The sequence below is a fragment of the Anomaloglossus baeobatrachus genome, chromosome 9 (genome assembly GCF_048569485.1).
Source record: "Anomaloglossus baeobatrachus isolate aAnoBae1 chromosome 9, aAnoBae1.hap1, whole genome shotgun sequence".
Taxonomy (NCBI): Eukaryota; Metazoa; Chordata; class Amphibia; order Anura; family Aromobatidae; genus Anomaloglossus; species Anomaloglossus baeobatrachus.
In genome coordinates, this window is record NC_134361.1 from 157,112,155 (window position 1) to 157,132,511 (window position 20,357).

The 20,357-nt window shown below is 45.7% G+C and overlaps 1 protein-coding gene across 1 annotated transcript in view; it reads left to right on the top strand.

Annotated features, from left to right (window-relative positions):
* LOC142251329 (BTB/POZ domain-containing protein KCTD12-like) overlaps window positions 1-18,845 on the top strand; it is a 286,429-nt gene extending 267,584 nt beyond the window's left edge. The window contains exons 3-4 of the mRNA XM_075324021.1: window positions 12,379-12,444; window positions 18,287-18,845. Of these exons, the coding sequence (XP_075180136.1) occupies window positions 12,379-12,444; window positions 18,287-18,753 (533 nt within the window). The 3' untranslated portion in view covers window positions 18,754-18,845. The remainder of the gene's footprint in view (window positions 1-12,378; window positions 12,445-18,286) is intronic.
* The last annotated feature ends 1,512 nt before the right edge of the window (window positions 18,846-20,357 follow it).

Below are 20,357 nucleotides of genomic sequence, written 5' to 3' on the forward strand. Positions count from 1 at the left end.
CCTCCTCCAGCATCAGCCTCTCTCCTCCCAGCCTCCCCCAGCATCAGCCTCTCTCCTCCCAGCCTCCCCCAGCATCAGCCTCCCCCTCCCAGCCTCCCCCAGCATCAGCCTCCCCCTCCCAGCCTTCCCCAGGATCAGCCTCTCTACTCCCAGCCTCCCTCCTTCCAGCCTCCCCCAGCATCAGCCTCCCCCTCCCAGCCTCCCCCAGCATCAGCCTCTCTCCTCCCAGCCTCCCCCAGCATCAGCCTCTCTCCTCTCAGCCTCTCCCAGCATCAGCCTACACCCTCCCAGCCTCCCCCAACATCAGCCTACCCCAGCATCAGCCTACCCCAGCATCAGCCTACACCCTCCCAGCCTCCCCCAGCATCAGCCTACCCCAGCATCAGCCTACCCCAGCATCAGCCTCTCTCTTCCCAGCCTCCCCCAGCATCAGCCTCCCCCTCCCAGCCTTCCCTAGGATCAGCCTCTCTCCTCCCAGCCTCCCCCAGCACGCCGTGCTGCTCTGCCGACACTCACAGATCCGATCGCATACACTCACACACACACACTCACACATCAGAACACACTCACACACATCCGATCGCATACACTCACACACACACTGACGATATCGCACATACGCGCTTACACTCACAACATCCGGAGATACCACATGCTTCTGGCCATGTGATCCTCCGGCAGGTCCTGGAAGGTCACTGCACAGTATCGCCGCCGAGAAGCAAGCGATATCCCAGGATGTTGTGAGTGTGTGGATGCGATGTGATGGGTGTGTGAGAGTGAGTGTGATCTGATGTGTGTGTGTCAGTGTGTGTGTGTGTGTGTGTTGTTATGTGTGTGCGTGTGTATGTTCCGCCGCTGCAGGACCTTGATGCGCTGGTAACTATGCTACCATGGTTATCAGCGTATCCCGTCCCCCGCTCGCACGGGAGCCCACACCAGCATACGGCGGCAACCCCAGCAATGCGAGGGTATGTGTCGGCTGATGTGGGCTCCTGGGGGTACAGTACTCACCTGGGAGTCGTGGCTCCGTGTCGGTTCGGGGAATGCGTGCGGGGGGCGGGGCCAGAGCGAGCGTGCATTGCGTGAGGGGGCGGGGCGTGGCCGAGTTGCCAATGCGTGCAGGGTGCCGGGGCGAGAGGCCAATCCGTGTGGGGGACGGAGCCTGGGCGAGCGGTAGGCCAATCCGTGTGCGGGCGGAGCCTGGGCGAGCGGCCAATCCGTGCGAGGGGGCGGGGCCATGGCGAGCCCAGTGGCCAATCAGCTTTGTGTCACCGTAAGGACACAATTTTGGAGCAAGACAGACAGACAGACAGACAGAATGAATAAGGCAATTATATATATAGATATATATATATATATATATATACTAGACGGTGGCCCGATTCTACGCATCGGGTATTCTAGAATTTACGTATTGTGTAGTTAATGTATGATTTTTGTTATATATATATATACAGTGCCTACAAGTAGTATTCAACCCCCTGCAGATTTGGCAGGTTTGATAAGATGCAAATAAGTTAGAGCCTGCAAACTTCAAACAAGAGCAGGATTTATTAACAGATGCATAAATCTTACAAACCAACAAGTTATGTTGCTCAGTTAAATTTTAATAAATTTTCAACATAAAAGTGTGGGTCAATTATTATTCAACCCCTAGGTTTAATATTTTGTGGAATAACCCTTGTTTGCAATTACAGCTAATAATCGTCTTTTATAAGACCTGATCAGGCCGGCACAGGTCTCTGGAGTTATCTTGGCCCACTCCTCCATGCAGATCTTCTCCAAGTTATCTAGGTTCTTTGGGTGTCTCATGTGGACTTTAATCTTGAGCTCCTTCCACAAGTTTTCAATTGGGTTAAGGTCAGGAGACTGACTAGGCCACTGCAACACCTTGATTTTTTCCCTCTTGAACCAGGCCTTGGTTTTCTTGGCTGTGTGCTTTGGGTCGTTGTCTTGTTGGAAGATGAAATGATGACCCATCTTAAGATCCTTGATGGAGGAGCGGAGGTTCTTGACCAAAATCTCCAGGTAGGCCGTGCTATCCATCTTCCCATGGATGCGGACCAGATGACCAGGCCTCTTGGCTGAGAAACAGCCTCACAGCATGATGCTGCCACCACCATGCTTGACTGTAGGGATGGTATTCTTGGGGTCGTATGCAGTGCTATCCAGTCTCCAAACGTCACGTGTGTGGTTGGCACTAAAGATCTCGATCTTGGTCTCATCAGATCAGAGAACCTTGAACCAGTCTGTCTCAGACTCCTCCAAGTGATCATGAGCAAACTGTAGACGAGCCTTGACATGACGCTTTGAAAGTAAAAGTACCTTACGGGCTCGTCTGGAATGGAGACCATTGCGGTGGAGTACGTTACTTATGGTATTGACTGAAACCAATGTCCCCACTGCCATGAGATCTTCCCGGAGCTCCTTCCTTGTTGTCTTTGGGTTAGCCTTGACTCTTCGGACAAGCCTGGCCTTGGCACGGGTGGAAACTTTCAAAGGCTGTCCAGGCCGTGGAAGGCTAACAGTAGTTCCATAAGCCTTCCACTTCCGGATGATGCTCCCAACAGTGGAGACAGGTAGGCCCAACTCCTTGGAAAGGGTTTTGTACCCCTTGCCAGCCTTGTGACCCTCCACGATCTTGTCTCTGATGGCCTTGGAATGCTCCTTTGTCTTTCCCATGTTGACCAAGTATGAGTGCTGTTCACAAGTTTGGGGAGGGTTTTAATTAGTCAGAAAAGGCTGGAAAAAGAGATAATTAATCCAAACATGTGAAGCTCATTGTTCTTTGTGCCTGAAATACTTCTTAATACTTTAGGGGAACCAAACAGAATTCTGGTGGATTGAGGGGTTGAATAATAAATGACCCTCTGAATAAACTTTTCACAATTTAAAAAAAAAATAAAAAAAGAAATAACATTCTTTTTTGCTGCAGTGCATTTCACACTTCCAGGCTGATCTACAGTCCAAATGTCACAATGCCAAGTTAATTCCGAATGTGTAAACCTGCTAAATCTGCAGGGGGTTGAATACTACTTGTAGGCACTGTATACATATATAGATGTTGTTGTCTGTAGTTACCAAGTGTTTGTGTAGGGCGCTGTACATGTTCTGGGTGTTGTCTGGGTGTGGCGGGGGGTGAGAGCGGTGTTGTATGTGTGTTGCGTGTGTTGCGTTGTTTGTGGAGCGCTGTGTGTCTGTAGCGTTGTGTGTGTGTGTGTTGCGCGGTTTGTGTGGGTGTGGTGTGTTTTGGGGGGAGGTATGTTTTGTGCAATGTGTGTGTGTTACGTGTTATGTGCTTATATTTATGTATGCCGCGGTGTTTGTGTGTTGGGTGTTGTGTGTGTGCAGTGTTGTCTGTGTGTGTGGATGTCTGTGTAGGGCGGTGTTTGTGGTTCCCAGTGTGTGTGTTGTGTGTGTGTGTTGGGGGGAGGTGTGCACCCCCCATCGTGCTCCATCCGCCATGCTGTGCACTCCCAAACGTTCTCCATCCGCCATGCTGCGCACTCCCAAATGTGGTCCATCCGCCATGCTGCGCACTCCCAAACGTGCTCCATCCGCCATGCTGCGCACTCCCAAACGTGCTCCATCCGCCATGCTGAACACTCCCAAACGTGGTCCATCTGCCATGCTGCGCACTCCCAAAAGTGGTCCATCCGCCATGCTGCGCACTCCCAAACGTGCTCCATCCGCCATGCTGCGCACTCCCAAACGTGCTCCATCCGCCATGCTGCGCACTCCCAAACGTGGTCCATCTGCCATGCTGCGCACTCCCAAACGTGCTCCATCCGCCATGCTGCGCACTCCCAAACGTGCTCCATCCCCCATGCTGCGCACCCCCCATCGTGCTCCATCCCCCATGCTGCACCAGCATCAGCCTCTCTGCCGCCAGTTTCAGCCTCTCTCCTACCAGCATCAGCCTCTCTCCTCCCAGCATCAGCCTCTCTCCTCCCAGCATCAGCCTATCTGTCCCCAGCATCAGCCTCTCTGTCCCCAGCATCAGCCTCTCTGTCCCCAGCATCAGCCTCTCTCCTCCCAGCATCAGCCTCTCTTCTCTCAGCCTCCCCCCTCCCAGCCTCCCTCCTCCCAGCCTCCCCCAGCATCAGCCTCCCCCAGCATCAGCCTCCCCCTCCCAGCCTCCCCCAGCATCAGCCTCTCGCCTCCCAGCCTCCCCCAGCATCAGCTTCTCTCCTCTTAGCCTCCCCCAGCATCAGCCTCTCTCCTCCCAGCCTCCTCCAGCATCAGCCTCTCTCCTCCCAGCCTCCCCCAGCATCAGCCTCCCCCTCCCAGCCTTCCCCAGGATCAGCCTCTCTACTCCCAGCCTCCCTCCTCCCAGCCTCCCCCAGCATCAGCCTCCCCCTCCCAGCCTCCCCCAGCATCAGCCTCTCTCCTCCCAGCCTCCCCCAGCATCAGCCTCTCTCCTCTCAGCCTCCCCCAGCATCAACCTACACCCTCCCAGCCTCCCCCAGCATCAGCCTACCCCAGCATCAGCCTACCCCAGCATCAGCCTACACCCTCCCAGCCTCCCCCAGCATCAGCCTACCCCAGCATCAGCCTACCCCAGCATCAGCCTCTCTCCTCCCAGCCTCCCCCAGCATCAGCCTCCCCCTCCCAGCCTTCCCCAGGATCAGCCTCTCTCCTCCCAGCCTCCCCCAGCACGCCTTGCTCCTCTGCCGACACTCACAGATCCGATCGCATACACTCACACACACACACTCACACATCAGAACACACTCACACACATCCGATCGCATACACTCACACACACACTGACGATATCGCACATACGCGCTCACACTCACAACATCCGGAGATACCACATGCTTCTGGCCATGTGATCCTCCGGCAGGTCCTGGGAGGTCACTCCACAGTATCGCCGCCGAGAAGCAAGCGATATCCCAGGATGTTGTGAGTGTGTGGATGCGATGTGATGTGTGTGTGAGAGTGAGTGTGATCTGATGTGTGTGTGTGTGTGTGTGTTATGTGTGTGCGTGTGTATGTTCCGCCACTGCAGGACCTTCATGCACTGGTAACTATGCTACCATGGTTACCAGCGTATCCCGTCCCCCGCTCGCACGGGAGCCCACACCAGCATACGGCGGCAACCCCAGCAATGCGAGGGTATGTGTCGGCTGGGTTGGCGGCGTACGCTGATGTGGGCTCCCGGGGATACAGTACTCACCTGGGAGTCGTGGCTCCGTGTCGGTTCGGGGAATGCGTGTGGGGGGCGGGGCCAGAGCGAGCGTGCATTGCGTGAGGGGGGCGGGGCGTGGCCGAGTTGCCAATGCGTGCAGGGTGCCAGGGCGAGAGGCCAATCCGTGTGGGTGGCGGAGCCTGTTCGAGCGGCCGGCCAATCCGTGTGCGGGCGGAGCCTGGGCGAGCGGCCAATCCGTGCGGGGGGGTGGGGCCATGGCGAGCCCAGCGGCCAATCAGCTTTGTGTCACGTCACCGTAAGGACACAATTTTGGAGCAAGACAGAGAGACAGACAGACAGACAGAATAAGGCAATTATATATATATATATATATATATATATATATATATATATATATATATTATACTTTAATACCTGAAGTTTTTCTCCGCTCTCTATAAAGAAATATCTGCATGTTTTTCTCACTATCTGGCATGAAATCAGAATAAACCTTTCCCAGTTTAGGTCAATTAGGAACCAAAATTATTTTTATTTGCAAAATGTCAGAATAATGAGAGAGAGAGAGAGAGAGAATTTTTTAGGCGTTTTTATTACTTTCTGCAAATCAAAAGTTTCCCTCCATTTCATTAGTATTTGGTACCATTGCCCTTAAACTGTATGACTTGGGTGAAATGTTTTGGATCTCCATCCCCAAGCTTTTCACAATAGTTGGTAGGAATTTGGGCCCATTCCTCCTGACAGAACTGGTGTAACAGCCATGTATGCAGGTCACCTTGCTCGCACTGGCCTTTTCAGCTATGCCCATAAATTTTCAGTAGGACTGAGAGTAGGGCTTTCTGATGGCCACTCCAAAACATTGATGCAGCTGCCCGTGCACATGATGAGGGTTCTGGGCGTTCCGGTTTTTCAGTCTATTCTCCCTGCGGAAAACACTTGAGTCTGCTTAGCATAAATTGACATGCTGCTGCTCTGAGAGCTGTGCCTTATGTTAGTTTATGCTGCAGCAAAAAGAAGCAAAGTCTGCATGTGATTTCTATTAATTCCTTTCCACTGTGCTTCTACTGTACAACAGAGCATTATGGACTCAGCAGAAACATGTACACGCACATACCCTCAGAGTGCGTGGTGTGATCATGCACATGTAATGTAATGACCATGAGTGTAAGGTAGCCAGGGCCAGTATACACGGGCAAGGAATGCACTCCTATGCCAGCCTCAACTCGATACAGACAGGAGGGAAAGAGTGTAAAGTGGAGTGGGTGTGGAGGTGTTACCTGGTTGCAGCTGGACGTCCCAGACGTTAGCCGGCCTTTCTGTATCTTGTTCACACCATTCGATGTTATATTCAGCGTTACTACAGATGAGTTCACAATGGTTCCAAAATTGAAATGCTTTACTGAACACGTTTTAAATGTTGCCTTCTTTTTCCAGGATACTTATGGGACGGGGGCCTGGTCTATTTCCATGGTTGATCCAGGTATTTGTTCCAGCCATGGTCTGTTCAAAGAATGTTGGCACCGGTATAAAATAGTTGTGTCGTCTGGTTCCCAGTAACATTTATAGTACTATTGGCCATGTTGCTGATAGGGGTGGCAGGTTTCTGGTACTCCTGTTCGGCCACATAGAGATTTGGGCCACAGGCACCCCTCAGTGATGAGACTACAGGCTGACAGATAGGGCCTCCCACGTTGTCGGCTTTTCTGTTTTTCCTCGGCTTTCTCCTCCTACCTCTCGATCTCCTCTTCAGAGGAGGCCTGGGATACCCCCACTGCATACCACCTCTTGCGGCACCACAGGCGACACACTTTCCCCCGCATACAGGGTCTGTAGGCAAGCGGGGAGGGTATCCAGTTTGACCGTGGCCCGATATACAGATATATGGTACCCGTCTTATCTTCGGCTATAAATCCAAAGCTTCGTGTCTGATTAACGTCGATGACCTTACTTTGAGTACAACAAAGTTGTCTCTCTTTGGCCACTCCTGGGCTAAGGCATCTGCCCTCATCCTCTTCTCCACCACATCTAATGTCTCAGCCGTTTTCAGGGAGAAATCGGAGACAGGGGGTACGGTACCGCAACTTATGGGGCACCAGTGGACTGCAGGTCGGGGTGTGGGTCTGGATGTCTGACTCGCTCAACTTGACTTTTAATTTTTTCTGAATAAATACCCTGGAGACAGGGAAAGATAGAAAGAGACAAACGTGGTGCCAATCTGAGTGTAGTGAGGTTTTTTATATATATATATATATATATATATATATATATATATATATATATAAAGGTGTTGAAATAGTGGAACTCTCACCTGGTTCAGAGGTTAGAAAGCATGGAGTAATCCAAGAGGAGTTGATCCGCTTTCCAATAGGATTATGGTGCAGTATACGGCAATCGTACTGGATACTATAGAGAAGCCCTCCAGCAGGTCCACTTAGTGAAAAAAGTTCCAAAGGCAATTACCAGTCTTGCGGCGCTTTTGCTACCAACGGTGGAACATATTGGATGATTTTCGGTCATATGACTAGACCAATATACAAATAAGTAAGGAGATATTTTTTTTCTACATTAAAATATGGTTAATTATACAATGCGTTTCAGCTCGGATATTTTATCCTTCAGCCCTCTTCAGGTATAATTGAGAGAAAAAAGATATATACATCTAACTTCATGAAGAGGCATGCTTATATGGCAACTAATCTCTCATTACAAGGTGGAGACATCCTGAACAGATAACTGCGCCCACCCGCCTCTAATCCCATTACATAGGATTCGCTTCTAATAAAAAACTAAGAATTATACAGCAATAACAACAAAAATATCAAACAACATCAGAATTATTGAATATTATGTAAAAAGATTTTTTGTTTTAAAACTAATTAAAAGTTAAATATAAAATTCGACCTTCTTAAAAATGTATTTATTTATTTTTTTCTTTTTTTTCTTCTTCCTTTCCCCTTATTTTTATATAAAGTTGTTATACATTTTCCACTATATCATTCAAACCATTGGGATACAAACTCTGGAAGCGATAAATCCAATAAGCTTCCTTACGGTTTAACATTTTACATCGTTTGTTTATATTAGTGGATATTTGTTCTAAAGGTGTAACTTTTATACAAAATTTTTTATTATGTTCTAATAATAAGTGTCTTGACAAACTATGTTTAATAAATCCATTTTTACAGTTATGCCGGTGGTCATTCATTCGTGACTGCAGACTTTGCGTTGTGCGCCCCACATATTGAAGGCCACATTCACAAGTAATTACATATATAACATAATTATATGTTAGATATATGTTAGATAATCTTTAATATCAATGGTTTCACCAGTAGTGTTGGATGTAATGGTCTTTACTCCATTATTAATACTGCAACAGCAACATTTTTTTACGACACTTGTACACACCTTTATTTTTATTTTTTTTACGACACTTGTACACACCTTTTATTTTTTTTACATGACACTTGTACACACCTTTATTTTTAATTTTTTTACATGACACTTGTACACACCTTTTTATTTTTATTTTTTTGTAATGAAATTTTATTTGTTTTAACTTGATTTTTTAGTTTACTGGGTGCTATAAGATTTTTAATGGTTATTCCCCTTCTAAAGGTAATTCCCGGATTTTGAGGTAGTATTTTATTTAAATTAAAAGTGGGTCATGTTTAAGAAGGTACCAATATTTGTTAGAATATTTCGTATTATTTCATTGTTTCTGTTGTATATCGTTAAAATATTATATTTCCAAAGGTTTCTATTTTTTTTTTGCTATTATCATTACTATTCATGGTCTCAATTCTAACCTTATTTACCTCTTCCCTCTCCAACTCCGATTTTTTAAAATTTGCTAAGCAAAACTCTTGGGATTTTTCTTTATTTTTTTCAAATGCATCCTCAACTAACTTTTGTGGATATTTTTATCATTAAAACGGACTTTCAGGATACTGGATTGGTTTATATAAACTTCTTTATCCCTACAGTTTTTTCTGAGCCTTAAAAACTGGCTATAAGGAATGTTTTGGTTTTTTTCCAGCTGGGATGATGAGCACTCCTGAAGTCCAAATAGCTGTTAGTTTTCACCCTTTTGAAATGTGTTTTAGTGTTTATTATTGTCCCTGTATGACTAACTATTAGATCTAAATATATAATTTTTTCTTTACTAATGGTTGATACAAATGAAATTCACCACTCGTTGTTATTTGACTTCTCAATAATGAGAGATTAGTCTCCATATAAGCATGGCTCCTCATGAAGGTAGATGTATATATCTTTTCTCTCAGTTATACCTGAAGAAGGCTGAAGGATAAAACATCCGAGCCGAAACGCGTTGTATAATTAACCATATTTTTATGTACAACTAAAATATCTCCTTACTTATTTGTATATTTGTCTAGTCATATGACCGAAAATCATCCAATATGTTCCACCATTAGTAGCAGGAGCGCCGCAAGACTGGTACTTGCCTTTGGATCTATTTTTTCTGGATAGTTTATCAAAAAAATCAATGACAGACAATGTGTTTTACAGACACATTGGAAAACAATAATAAATAATTAAGTGATATTGATTTACAGCCCATAATTCTCTTTTGAAAAGGTTTGCTGAATTCACTGTAAACTGTAAAATGGTGATAATTACAGTGAAAATAATCTGCATATATTTCTTCAGTGTAAAAAAAAAATCAAAGACGCCTTACAGTTTGTTAATGGACAGGGCCAAAAAAATGACCAATTTTACTTATTTTCCTGGAATTTCTGGATGGTTGGCAATTCATTGACGTTCAACAATGTTTCATGTGCCACCTTGTGGTGGAATTAGGGTAATACAGGTTGCAAAGTATTTTTTACAGAGCAGTTTCTGTAGCACCTTACGTTGTTAGGGGTACTTTTCACATAGCGAGATCGCTAGTGAGCTGAGTCACTTTTTTGTGACGTACTAGTGACCTCATCAGCGATCTCGCTGTGTGTGACACTAAACAGCGACCTGGCCCCTGCTGTGAAATCGCTGATCATTACACACTCTTCTGGTTCATTTTTTGGTCGTCGGGCTCCCGCAGGGCAGCATGCATCGGTGTGTTTGACACCTTACATAAATCATCAGTCTAAAGGCTACTTTACACACTTCGACATCGCTAGCGGTTGCTAGCGATGTCGAGCGCGATAGCACACTTCCCCGTCGTATGTGCGACATTTGGTGATCGCTGCCGTAGCGAACATTATCGCTACAGCAGCATCACATGCACATACCTGGTCAGCGACGTTGCTGTGACCGCCGAACAATCCCTCCTTCAAGGGAGAGGTGCGTTCGGCGTCACAGTGACGTCACCGCGACGTCACTGAGCGGCCATCCAATAGAAGCGGAGGGGCGGAGATGAGCGGGACGTAACATCCCGCCCACCACCTTCCTTCCGCATTGCTTGTCGACGCAGGTAAGGAGATGTTCGTCGTTCCTGCGGCGTCACACGTAGCGATGTGTGCTGCTGCTAACGACGAACAACATCGTACCTGTGGCAGCAGCGATATTAAGGAAAGGAGCAACATGTCAACAATCACCGTTTTTGAACGATTTTGCGATCGTTGATCATCGTTCCTTGGTGTCAGACACTGCAATGTCGCTACCGGCGCCGGATGTGCATCACTAACGACGCGACCCCGACGATATATCGGTAGCGATGTCGCAGCGTGTAAAGCACCTTTTACACCTTTGTTGCAACCACCACCAGCTCTGGGAGTACCCACATTCAGCAGCGGCGGTTCTACACCTTTAACCGCAATGCACAGGAGGCGTCACGTACACTAACTTTCATCCCTACTTTAAATAATACCCCCTTTACAAGAGAAGCCCCAGTGCATGGAACCGGGCAACGGCCACCAGAGTGACATTCCCATTTGCAACCGCCCGGGACCGAGTACTCCCTTCCCTTGGTGACACAATAGTTTTCCACCGAAGACGCATCCAAGGATTTGTTCTGTTTATTGTTTTTTTTGTATGTATTTTAAAATATTTATAGAGACAAATGAAGCATTACTACCCTAGACAGAAATGCAGGTCTGTTTCTGTGCATATAAGTTTCTTTCAGTAGTATATGAAGCCAGATTAGTAACATGGCAGTTGTTGGCAAGGGGTTAAAGGGAAGCTGTCACAAGATTTGGGCATTCTAAACTAAAGCTAGCACCTTAAGCAGCGCCTGTGCTGCATTCCATGAAGGTGCAGGTTACCCCCTCACCCACCTGTAGCCCTCACAAATACCTTTTTATAAAATCTCCCACCATGTATGTAAATTGTCGGGTACGATGGGCATCCTATTCTGTACCTCCTGCCCCTCCTATCGCCGTCCTCTTGTGCTGATTGACGTTGATCACACCTCGGATGCCATCCACATAGGCGGGCAAAATCTCTCGCCTGCGCATACATATTCCCAGCTCGTGTAGGCACACTTCGCCCTGCCCTATTGCGGACAGATCCAAAAACATAGGTGCGCCTGCACGAACCGGTGAGTTCTCTGCGCAGGCGCGAGATTTTGCCCTGTGATGTGGATGACGTCACTTGCTTCATTCACATCGCCAGGCAAAATCTCGCGCCTGTGCAGAAGAACTCACCTTCCGTGCATGCGCACCTATGTTTTCGGCTCTGCTCGCCAGATGGCAGAGTGGAGTACGCCTATGCGAGCTGGGAATATGGAGATTTTGCCCACCTACATGGATTATGTCAGAGGCATCATCAACGTCAATCAGCACAGGAGGATGGCAAAAGGAGGGACAGGAGGCACAGACTAGGACGCCCATCAGACCGACAGGACAATTTACATATGGGGCTGGAAACTTTATGAAGGTATTTTTGGGGGCTACGGGGGAGGTGTTGTTAGGGGGTAATGTGCTCCTTTGTAGAATGCAGTACAGGAGCTGCTAAAGGTCCTAGTTTTAGTTTAGAAGGCCGAAATCTGGTGACAAATTCCCTTTAACAATTGTTAAATTTGCTGAAATACATTTTTCTGACCCCAATCATTTATCACACTATTATCAATTACATCAATGTCATATTTACAAGCTGTTTAAATGAAAATCAAGTATTGTTATTTCCATGTAGTATAGAAGTAAAGAATATTAAACGTCGTCACCTTCCTGTTTCACACGGCTGTATGGCTAATCAGAATTTCATTTTTTTCCTGGCTTCCCATTTGGAGTATAAGAATGAGAGCTAATATCTGATTATTTTTCCAGGCTCTGCAACTACTTTAGACGTTGACCAGAAAATAAAGACAAATGTAACAGTCACTAAGGAACCAGGTAAACTAAAAGGGTTTTCTTTATTGTTCTCTTTTTTAGTTGAACACTAGAGGACTTGTACTGATTGACTACCTGCCTCGCGTAGGGCCTTTGCAGTCATGTACTTTTCTGGATGAAAACCAGATAGTTTTTTTTTTTATACACTAGTGTGATCGTACCCTGAAAATGATTCTCTCACAAACTAAGATGTCCATTTGGAACCAGTTCATTCTCTCATGCCATACTTTGTAGATGTAGACAGAGTGTCACCACCGATGTCATCTTGATTGACAGCTGGTTCTTGGCTGCTGAATCCAGAGCAGCTGTGCTGAGAACTAGGTGAGGCTTATTAGATTAGGGACACATGTTCAGTGGTGGAAAAAGAGTCTGCAATTGACACTCATCGACAGTACAGGTTGGATAAGTGTCAGCTGAAAACTTGTTCGCCTGCACTTGTGTCCTCTGATCTAATGAGTATCCTAAAAAGTTATTATGAGATGCTTTCGTAATATAAGTTCAGTTGATGGGTAGGATGGTAATATATAAATGAGAAAAATAACATATGTACAGTATATATGCAGTATATATATATAAATATATATATATATATATATATACACACCTGTTTAAAAAGGGAGGAATCTACCTAATAAGGGGCAATACTATATAGAACAAAAGAGGACATTATGTAAAAATAAAAAAAGTGCTATGCTTAAAAAGGAGGAGGCTATGCATTAAGGGACAGCATTATACATAATAAGAGTGGATGTTATTTAATAAAAGACAGTGCTATACATAATTTGAAAGGACAATATGATGTATAAGCTTCAGCCCCATTGTCTCCTATGTGATGTACTGCATATGCTCCAGCCCCTTTATCTCCTGTGTAATATATATAGTCTAGCTCCAGTGTCCCCTATGTGATGTATATGCTTTAGCCTGTTTTGTCTATGTAATGTATACGCCGTAGCCTTAGTGCCTTCTATGTTATGTATATGCACCAGACCCATTGTCACTTATGTAATGTCTATACTCCAGCCCCAGTGCCTCCTATAAGATGTAAATGCACCAATCCCAGTGTCTCTAATGTGTTGTATATGCAACAGCAGTGTCTCGTATGTTATGTGAATGCAGCAGTATCAGTGTCTCCTTTGTGATGTATATGCAGCAGCCACAGTGTCTCTTATGTTATGTACAGTATATGCACCAGCCCCAGTGTATATTATGTAATGTACATATGTAGCGCCTAACGGGGCAAGTGTTTTTACCTACTCGTTGCCAGGCCGAGGGTGCAGATCCTCTGCGTCGTCACGGGGTGGCCTGGCCCGGTTCCGTTGCCCTAAAGCGTACATAATGGAGGGTTGGAGGGTGGTAGGGATGCAGGACGGAGGATGGGGTGGTAGTGACGGTTAGGAAAGTCTATTAGATGATCGTGATGCCACCTGCGGTACGCAGCCAGGGATGGGGGCCGCCATTGCGGGATGTCTCGCCGGGGCAGATGTTGGGTGCAGCTGGGATGGTATCGCTCCCCACAGGCGGAGCGGGATTACCCCGGGGAGGATGACGGGGGTGATGGTGGTCTCCATTTGCGCCGCACCGCTGGACGACGGTGCCGGTAAAGGAGAGGCAGGGGCTGTGGTTCCAAGTCTTTTTACTCACAAGTAGTTCAGGCGCTGCCCCTGAGTACCGGTCTCTGAAACGATGGACTGCAGCGATCCCGGATAGTCGGCGGTCACCACCGGTGCCCGTGAAAGCCTTTTAGTGAAGTGTCCCTTGGTTGCTATCCGGAACCCGGGCTGAGCCTCCTGCTAAAAGCCACGGGCCCATGAAGAGCGAGAAACACTAACTCCAGTTGTCAGTGCTAGGTGTTATCCCAAGCTGTGCCCAGGAAGGTTCTCCTCTAAGTGTGTTGGTTGCGCCTACTTCTATCCCATGTGGTGCCCGCCCCCGGTGGTTGTCCTATCGACAGGGGAAGTCCCATGCTTTGTGATGGCGGGCTACCCTGTCTTCCCTAGTCCAACTCCCTGTGAGTAAGCACCTGCTGTTGTTTGTGTGTGTTTTGTGAAGGCACCGACAGGTTAACCCCCTCTTGACCTGGGATAGATATTACCCCTGAAAAGTGGTGTAATACCCTGTGGCGCCTGAAGTCCAGGGGCGCTACATATACACCAGTCCTGGTGTATCCTATGTGAGGCATACAGCAGTCTCGGTGCATATTATGTGATGTATACAGCAGTCTCAGTGTCTCCTATGTGGTGTATATACAGTACACCAATCTCAGTACCTACTATGTGATGTATTCAGAAGTGTATCCTATGTGTAGCATGTCCATCATTCTTGTTGTCTCCTATGTGATGCATACTGAAGATCTCACTGCTTGAGTTCTATAAATGTAAGGCTGCTTTCACACTACGTTTTTTTAACATGCGTCATGAATGTTTGTTTAACGCAAAAACGGATCCAGTGCAAATGCGTTTTCATTTCAATGCATTTGCAATGGACTCGCGTCAACATGCGTTCACATGCGTTTGCGTGCGTTATAGTGAGAATCCAGCGACTTGCAGTTTTTTAACTGTTTCAAAAACGCTACTTGTAGCGTTTTTGAGCTGCGTCCAAATACTGGTTTTCACTGGATCCTGACTATACTGCACGCAAACGCATGTGAACGCTGGCATGCTGATAGACAGGATCCTGCTTGCTCTACTGAGCATGCTCAGAAACCAGCCTGCGTGATCAGTCTCTCTCTCCCCCTCCCTCTCTCCCCCTCCCTCTCTCTCTCCCCCCTCTCTCTCCTCTCTCTCTCCCCCACCTGAGAGCGGCGGACGCTCGTAACCAAGATAAATATCGGGTAACCAAGCAAAGCACTTCGCTTAGATACAAGATGTTTACCTTAGTTACGTGTGCAGGGAGCAGGCAGCCCGACTCCTAGCAGCTGCGGACGCTTGTAACCAAAGTAAATATAGGGTATCCAAGCAAAGCACTTCGCTTAGTTACCCGATGTTTACCTTGGTTACCAGCGTCCGGAGCTTTCAGATGCCGACTCCCAGTCTATCACGTTCAGTTCCCCTCACTCCTGATCACATGACTTCAAAGCGCGCCCATAAACTTCAAGTGACAGGATCCTGCAAAATAACACATGCGTTTGCATGCGTTTTTCTTTGTAAAAACAGAATCCACTTTTACAGCAAAAAAACGTTCATGACGCATGTTAAAAAAGCGTAGTGTGAAAGCAGCCTTATGAGCTGTGACTAATTTCCCTTTTTGAGAAGAAATGCAGTGTAATATACATGTGTTCAGAACAATGTACTGCTGCAAATACTTTACAAACCTTATCGTGTTGATTCAACTGTACTCCAGAATGATGCAAACCTTCGAAAAGCAGTTAGTAAGAAGAGCATAGTAGCAACATCATCATTAAAACCTAATTCACAGCCACACCAAGGAGAATTGTTTCCAGTCATCACATTTTGGATGAGTTAATTAAATGTTTGACCAAATATAGCAGGATAACTTTTCAAGTTGATATTTTGGATGGCTTGTGACTGATGTTATATATATGCAAATGTCCTTTGGCGGATAAAAGGTTCCCCACCCCTGCGGTAAGGGATGCCACTACACATAACAAGAGAATAATCTATATACTATGGAATAGTGGTATACATAATAAGAGAGGATACTATATACTGATATAGATGACTTGATTTTGTCAGACCATCATGTTGATATCTTACAGCTTCGACTCTTTTTGCCATACTGATCAACGCAGTCTTGAAAATCCACCACAATGTGTTCCTGAATAAAAATATGGACCACACCATAAATATGTACTTAGGCATGCACCATTTAAAATATAAATTGATAGTCTAGCACTGGTTCCCCTATTATCTATAATTAGCCACTTTCCTGCTAACCAATAAACATATATATTCGCAAGAGTGAGAGAAAAACCGGACACCGCTAATCCAAAGCAAGGTGTTGCTGTAAGTTCATTCCTGGAAAGCAGAAAGGCCAGGTGCACGTCCTAGGGCGTAGAGCATGTGTAAGATCCAAAGAGAGACGGAATCAGGCGACACTCAACGGCATCCAAATAGCGGATTTATTCAAACATTATTCTGCCAAAGGGTACAGGTGGTGGGGGAGGGTGAGGACAGGTCACAATGCCGGACGGCGGCGAGCCGTTTTGCACCTTTGTGCTTCCACGAGTCCAATCACCCTCCCTCACCACCTGTACCCTTTGGCAGAATAATGCTTGAATTAATCCGCTATTTGGATGCCGTTGAGTGCCGCCTTATTCTGTCTCTCTTTGGATCTTAAACATATATATTAATTAGCACCTTTGACTCTACACTAAATTCATTACAAATCTCTGTCCTGTGTCCTCCCTACCTTCCCCAAATTCACTACTACTCCTTGTCCTTTGTCTTCTCACACAGCCCCCCAATTCGTAATAAGTTCCTGTCCTGTGCCCCCACAATGCATTATAATTCTATGTGCTGGATCCTCTCAGACCCCTAATTCAGTAAATAGAAGCTGTAAAGAAATGATGTGCAATAGGGTCTTATCAAGATAAAACTATGTAAGAGGGGTCTAAGAAAGACTCACCTAGTGTGGTTGTGATACTTTTGTAACATAAATGGCTGCTGCAGAAACCCACATGGAGTACAATCAATAGTGAAGAGAAAATGGTGAATTTAATTTGATATCATCACTATGCCAGCATGGAGTTTTTAACCCTTTTCATTTCACTATTGATTGTACCCCTAATTTCCTATGTCCTTCTACCCACCCCCAATTCATTATGAGCCACTGCATTGTTTCCTCTATCCATCTAGCCCTCGTTAATTCATTATGAGTCTGTCATGATTCGCCTCCCTATACACATGGCTAGGGGGCGGAGCCTTCTCTCGGGCCTCACTTCTGGCCCCTGGATGCCTTAAAAGCTGACACTTCCAGTGAACCAGCGCCGGCTATAAGCTTAGCTCTGCATTGCCTGTGATTGCTGGTCCTGTGAGTGATATCCTGATCTGTCTGTTCCTGTGCCCCCGTGCCCTTGTCTGTGTTCTGTCCCCTGGTCGTTCCTCCTGTCCTGTGTCCCCCCTCCTATTTTCCCACTCGGTTGCTTCCTCCGGTACTGACCTTAGCCTGACATTGACTTCGCTTCTGCTCGCTCCTCCGATCCTGCTTCTGCCCGTACAGGGTTTGACCCAGCCTGTCTCACTATTCCTCACATACCCTGCAGTTCTGCCTCTCAGCTGTGCTGATTAGGCAGTGCATGAGAATGCTGTGAATTCACTTCCTGGTTCTCATTGCTCTGTGTAGTGTCGTCTGCTGCAGAGCTCTGGCTCCCCCTGGTGGCAGCATTACAGAGTCTCTATATTATTTTCTCTCTCCCTTCTCCCTCCCCAGTTCATTATGAGTTCCTATCCTGTCATTTCTTCATCCCCCAATTCATTAATTCCATGTATCCCACCCCAATTCATTATGAGTCCCTATATTGTGTTCTCTCTCCCTCCACCCCTCCTCAATTTATTCTGAGTTCCTGTATTGTGTCCTCTTGCCCATCCTTCCCTCCTTATCAAGTTCTCCCCCACTTTGATTTAAAAACAAAATCAATCACTAGTTAAATCATAAAGTAAGTGTTGGGAAAGCAGCCCTGCTACTTTATTTTATTACAGGCAATGGGGCTTCAGGAATGATCCCTGATTGTCAACCCACTAATGACAAAAGAAGAGTATATTGAGGGCAATCTGGCCGTGGGCCCTCCAGATTGCCCCTTTTATAATCCGCTCCTATAGAGGCGTCATAGGTATGAAGAAAGAATACATTTCAATATATAATATAATTCTTTATTTTTTTCCAACAGATACAAGTGAAAGAGAAGAGAAGACAGACACAATAACACCACTACTAACAAAAAATCAGGAGCCAGATAGTGGAAATGAACTTTCCAGTTCCAGCCTAGATAGCCATGATTCAGCTACAGTTTGTACCAAGCTTCCAAGTGAAAGAAATCTTTCCCATACTGATGTTATTTGTCCTTCGCATGAAGAAAGTCCATCACCCACAAACACACTAGAGCTGTCCAATTCTCTGAAAGAGCATGAGCAGGGCAAGACATCAGGGTCAAGAAGAAACAGTATGCAGGACGTGGCAAAGGAGAATAGTGTGAAAAGTTGGGTAGATCCATTGGCACATAGTGAGGAAAGAAAATCTCTGGAAGTAGAATTAATCAAATGTATTGAGGAATTTAGAAAAATAAGAATCCCAGTGGTGTTCCCCAACAAGAAAAGACATTGGCAGAATGAACTTCTCAGGAAATATGAGCTTTAAGAACCAAAAATAGCAATATAAAAAGCTCTATCACAGAATCACCACAACTCTTACAAGTGACCTGGACCAACAGCTAATTGCAACGCAACCTTATCGCCTAAGCAAGAATTTGGTGATTAAAAGGATTTGGGGTCTAGCACAAAGGAGAACCATATGCTACCAAAAAGGGCTCTGTCTGATGCCATACCTACAGGGATATTCTGCTATAGAATAAAATATTCCAGGGGGAAACGTCCCATGTACAAGCAAAAGGGTAACAATGTTTTGAACATTTGACTTTCAGGCTCCATATCTTACACTATCTATTACATCTTTTAGCAGTAGTCTACCTTAATTTTATAGACAGTATTCTAGGATATCTTATACATAAATTTGACTTGCAACTATTTAGCATATGACTAGTTATGCAGATTCTTGTCATGTCACTGCATTGTTACTGTTTTGCTCCTGGTGGTTGATTTTTTTTTTCTTCTTCTATAGTACAAATTACAACCTGTTCTCACATTCCCTAACAGATCAGTGTGTTATTAGGTTGATTCCCAAGTGAAAGGTCATTGGTTTGAATCGAGGAGCAGCCATGAAGATGGTTTCCCAATAAAAGAGAAACTGTATCATCCAGCTCATAGATAGTCTCTTGGACAAGAAAACTCTCAACTTCATCATGTGAGTGCCATGACAGTTGAAAGAATATGAAATGAAGTCCATTCAAAAGCAAAGAGATGGACATCCAGGCAAAATATCGGAGTCAATAAGTTGCTAATCACAAGGTCTATCAGTTCTGGTGCAACAAACAGAGCAGTAGAGGCGGCTCGTATGCTTCTAAATTGTGAGATCACAGATGTCCATGCAAGCACCGTGTGATGCACATTAAATAAGGTGAAGAAGCCTCAACTTCAAAATTATCATAAGAAGCATCAGCTGAAGTTTAAAAAGAAGTCTGAAAAGTGGACAGTAGAAGATTGGAAATAGGTGACTTGAAGCAATTAGATGAAAGTCAATAGACAAGGCTCTGATGAAGATATCTGGTAATGCCTCACACCTAAGCCAGCACTCCGCTGTCTTCTCAGTCAGAAACTCTCTCTGAAATACAAGATGGAGTCTGTCCATGATGGAGTCTGTATTCTCAGCACTAGCTCCTCCCCCAAGGGCTAATACTAACTGCCAACTGTCACATGCCCAGCAGTTGGTTGCTGGGCAACCTATCTTATACCATACCATAATACACATATATTATCTTATCCATTATACCATATTACTATACATTACTATGCAGAAACTTAATACACTTTATATCACATCACATTACACATTCCTCCCCACTTACATATGGTCGTTCCGGACCATAAAAATATGTGAAACTTGAAATTTATAATAAATGTATCATATACAATAGTCTGTTTATGTATACTTCAAGGTCCATTATAATTTTTTTTTACGGGTCTGCATGCTCTGGTCCCACTTGGTTGGGACCTCGCAACACAGTGTCCAAGTTCATTTAACAAAGTAGACCATAAGTTATAGTCCAGCTCTCCCATCCAGTGACAGGATGGAGGCACATTTCTTTTAACGTTACAGCAGCTCACGCGCAGCAGTCCTCCATTTCT